This window comes from Lipotes vexillifer, unplaced genomic scaffold, assembly GCF_000442215.2.
Source record: "Lipotes vexillifer unplaced genomic scaffold, Lipotes_vexillifer_v1.1 scaffold778, whole genome shotgun sequence".
Lineage (NCBI taxonomy): Eukaryota > Metazoa > Chordata > Mammalia > Artiodactyla > Lipotidae > Lipotes > Lipotes vexillifer.
Genome location: NW_006774127.1, coordinates 1876887 through 1880493, shown reverse-complemented (window position 1 = coordinate 1880493; position 3607 = coordinate 1876887). Strand labels below are relative to the sequence as shown.

Genomic DNA, 3607 nt, shown 5'->3' with positions numbered 1-3607 from the left:
CATTCCTGCGTGTGGGTGCGGCCATGACAACCTGGGGTTTCCAGCTTAGGGCTCCTGCAATGACGGGGCCACAGCCAGGGACCCAGTCAGTCAGTCGGCGGTGGCCTTGCTGTCCAGGCCTCACCCCAGGTGCCCCTGTCCGCCTTGCTCACGCGGCTCCCTAGCGGAGGGCCCTCTCAGCCCCTAGACCGCAGGTCAGCGTGTCAGCCTCCGACTGTTTTCTGTGACTGTTGCCCGCCGTGTAGGCTCTAAACACCTGGCTGAACCAAGCGTTCATCCTGACCTGAAGCTAGAACCTCACAAACAAAAGTAAGGCCTGCTCATGCCCTCGCCCTGCCGCCCCAGAGACCGCCTCGGCTCTTTGGTGTTTTGTTTTCTTTTATTTTTCGTTTTTGTGTGTCTGCATGGTGTTTTTCGGGCAGCGGCTCCTGCCACCGTCACCAGACGTTTCTTTTCCACCTACTCTCCCGAGCCGGGCCACCGTGGAAGCCCTTCTTCCTGCTGGTCACGGTCATGCGGGAGAAGTCCCGCCCTCTTTTTTCCTGTCCCCATTGGTAGTCTGCGTGCACGTGTTTTCCGCAGTAAAACCGTGTTGTATAACTCTTTCCAGCAAAGTAACAATCCGCCATTACAAAGGTCGTCCTCCTTGATCCAGTTAACGAGTCAGAACTCTTCTCCCAACCAGCAGAGAGCCCCGCAGGTCATCGGGGTCATGCAGAGTCAAAACAGCAGTGCAGGCAACCGGGGACCCCGGCCGCTGGAGCAGGTCACCTGTTACAAGGTGAGTCCCGGGGCCGGGGGTGTGGCAGGGGGTCTTCACAGTCAGTGGCTATTGCCTCATTCCCCAGAGTTAGCTGATTCTGAAGAATGAAGACATCTTTGTTTTTGCTGATTGGAAGAGTAAAACTGGGCCACTCCAGTGAGCTAGAGACCATGCTACTTCCGTCCACGACACACTAAGGCCAGGTGAACAATTAAACACACGCTGTTGAATGAAAGGATTGTGCTTGCAAGAAAGGGATGGGAACCTTCCAGAGGCCGGGAACGAAGTGGGAACACGAATCCAAGGAACAGAGTGAGCCCTGACGCCTCTGGGTGTCCTCATATCCCAGGTGGGCACACCCAAAGGAAAGGGACAGAAGCTTTAGGCCCGCATGGGGAGGAAATGGAGTAGAACCTCCACCCCCACCCACTCACAAAACAGGACGTTCAGGGAAAAGGTAAACTTTTTTAAAACTTACTGGAAAACTTGTCCACCTCACTCTCGGCTCAGGATGGAAAGCGGGGTGGGGAGAAAAGCCCTTCTGAGTTTGTCGTCACTGGCAGGCCCTTCCTTGAGTCTGGGCCTGTGTTCACAGCCTTGGTGAGGACCAAAAAGCCACAGACTGAGTTTTCTAATCTAAAACAGCCCCGGATGGGTGAGCCCCTGGCACCCGATTTTGAGAAATGTATTCTCAACCGAGGCCACACAGAATTCCCACAACTAAGGTTCCCCAGAATGAGCTCATAATAAAAATGGTAGAAGGAAACAAGCACCACCGTCAGCAGAAACCACCAACAGAACTAGACTCACAAAGACTTCAGATGTGGAGATTATTAGATGAAATACAGAATCAGTACATGCTTTCTGTAAAAACTTTTAGATGATACAGAAGTGTTTAGCGTAAAGAGTGTTGCCCTTTATTCCCACCATTTTCCTAAAAGAGCCACTTTACTCAGCTGTTCTGTTCTCATGTTTTGTTTTCAATAGCCCTTTACACTCCATAACTCCTACAGGGGACTCCACTCAGAGAATTGCTCTTCTAAACTTTTATTCACACAAGCACAAGGACAATATATATTTTAATATAAATAGGGCCCTAGTATGTACAGTGTTCTGTAATCCCTTTTTCCTTATATTCTGGATCTCTCTGTGTTGGCATAAGTAACTCTAATGTATTTCAGTGGCTACATAATTTTACCAGTTCTCTGTTGGTAAACAGTTCTCCGCCGGTAAACTATTAAGTTATAGTTTTTGCTGCTAAAAATAGTGCTGAATCTGAGAGACATTTGTGAGCTCTTGTCTGGTGTCTGGAGCATCCATGCCTACAAGTAGAAGGGCCAAGTCAAAAAGCATATGCCTGTATTGTTCCTAGAACTTGCCTTTGGGAAGGGCTGAGCCACTAGTCACTTGCCATAGCCATCAGACACTCATTGAGCACCTGCTCTGTCGGCCCTGCGCAGAAACCCACTGCTGTCGCTCCTTCCCGGGAGGGGTCTGTGTTCTGAGGGAGTGGAAGGCAGGTGCCCAGACACCAAAGTTAAAAGTGCCCACGCATGTAGGGAAGGCCTCCCAGAGATGGCTGAGCCTGAGCCCTAACTGGTGAGGAGAGTATGGAAGGGGGTGCTGTGGAAGAAGGTGAGGGGAGACCAGGCAGTTCTCAAGTACAGTGAGGAGACTCGGGTGTCCTGACTCGGCTGAGCTGTCCTGCCTCCTCCAGGACTTGTCAGCAGGGCCTCTGAAGCAAGCTCTCCCGAGTCCTGGAACCTTAGAAAGATGGGGCTGGGGGTAGGGGACGAACCTAACCTCTTCCTACCACGGGCACAGTTGATATTAAAGCCATCTCGGGGGAATCCTGATTCCCCAGGACCAGCCACGGAGGCCAGTGGACAGGCCAAGGGCAGCACGCGGGGCCGCAGAGTCCCTCCCTCTGGTTGTCACACATGCCAAAGGTCCAGCTGGCAGCTACACAGGCCACTCGTCCACACAAGTTACACCTACAGATCAGAAAGACTTGGAAACATGGGGACTGTGCAGTCAGGGGAATGGAACAGGCCAAAGCCCCGAGTTCCAGACCAAGGAAGCAAGGACTGGGAGGGCCCTGGGTGGGTTAGCGCCGGGTGGGTGCCCTGACCTGTCTCCCGACCCCTTGTTCAGTGCTTGAGGCTGCCACTTCCTTATAATTCCCTTCTGCTTTCTGAGGAGTAACAAGAACGAATGAGGAGAAGCTAAGGAAGGGTCTGAATAATCAGCCGGGACAAGTCAGGATCCTGCTAGATTTTTTGAAGTGATTCTATCGGGTCTCGTCCCCCAAGTCTAATCATTGTCCCATCTCTCTGATCCTGTGACCCAAACCTGGCCCAGGGGTAGCGTAGGCAAAAGTATGCATGAGCCAGGAGGGAAAGATCTTTGGGTGCAGCCCACCCTCTGTCCACGCAGTGAGTCCCTGAGTTGGGGGAGGAGCCTGGTGGCTTCTGTTGCGTTGCCGCCTCCCGTCTCAGGGGAGTCCCAGAACTGTGCCTTAGAGGTAAGTGACTGGCCAGCTGTGCAGAGGGTCTTGGTCCCTGGAGAGGCGGGAGAGCTGTGGTGCCACGGGCTTCTCTTCACCCCACCCCCCACCACAAGAGTCTGCCGTGGCCTGCGTGCTCCCTTCCACCTGCTGAGCTGCTGGCTGCGGTTTCTGTGCCACTCTACCTTCTGGAGCTCCCTTTCCCTCGTGTTTGAATGAAAATCTGTGCCGCTGAGAATTTCAGAGTCCCTGCTCCCAACCTGGAATTTAGTGGGTGCTGCCTTAGTTGAAAATTGCATTTGAAACAATGGTTTTTTTTTGTTTCCTCCTTCCATTCC

General features: G+C 52.7%; 1 protein-coding gene across 3 annotated transcripts in view; it reads left to right on the top strand.

Annotated features, from left to right (window-relative positions):
* CPSF4 (cleavage and polyadenylation specific factor 4) overlaps window positions 1-3607 on the top strand; it is a 14511-nt gene that overhangs the window by 10382 nt on the left and 522 nt on the right. The window contains exon 7 of one of the 3 annotated variants that reach the window (XM_007448852.1): window positions 689-781. In XM_007448852.1, coding sequence (XP_007448914.1) covers window positions 689-781 — 93 coding nt within the window. Of the gene's footprint in view, window positions 1-610; window positions 782-3607 lie in introns of all 3 variants that reach the window. The other 2 variants (XM_007448851.1, XM_007448850.1) reach the window with 2 other exon arrangements.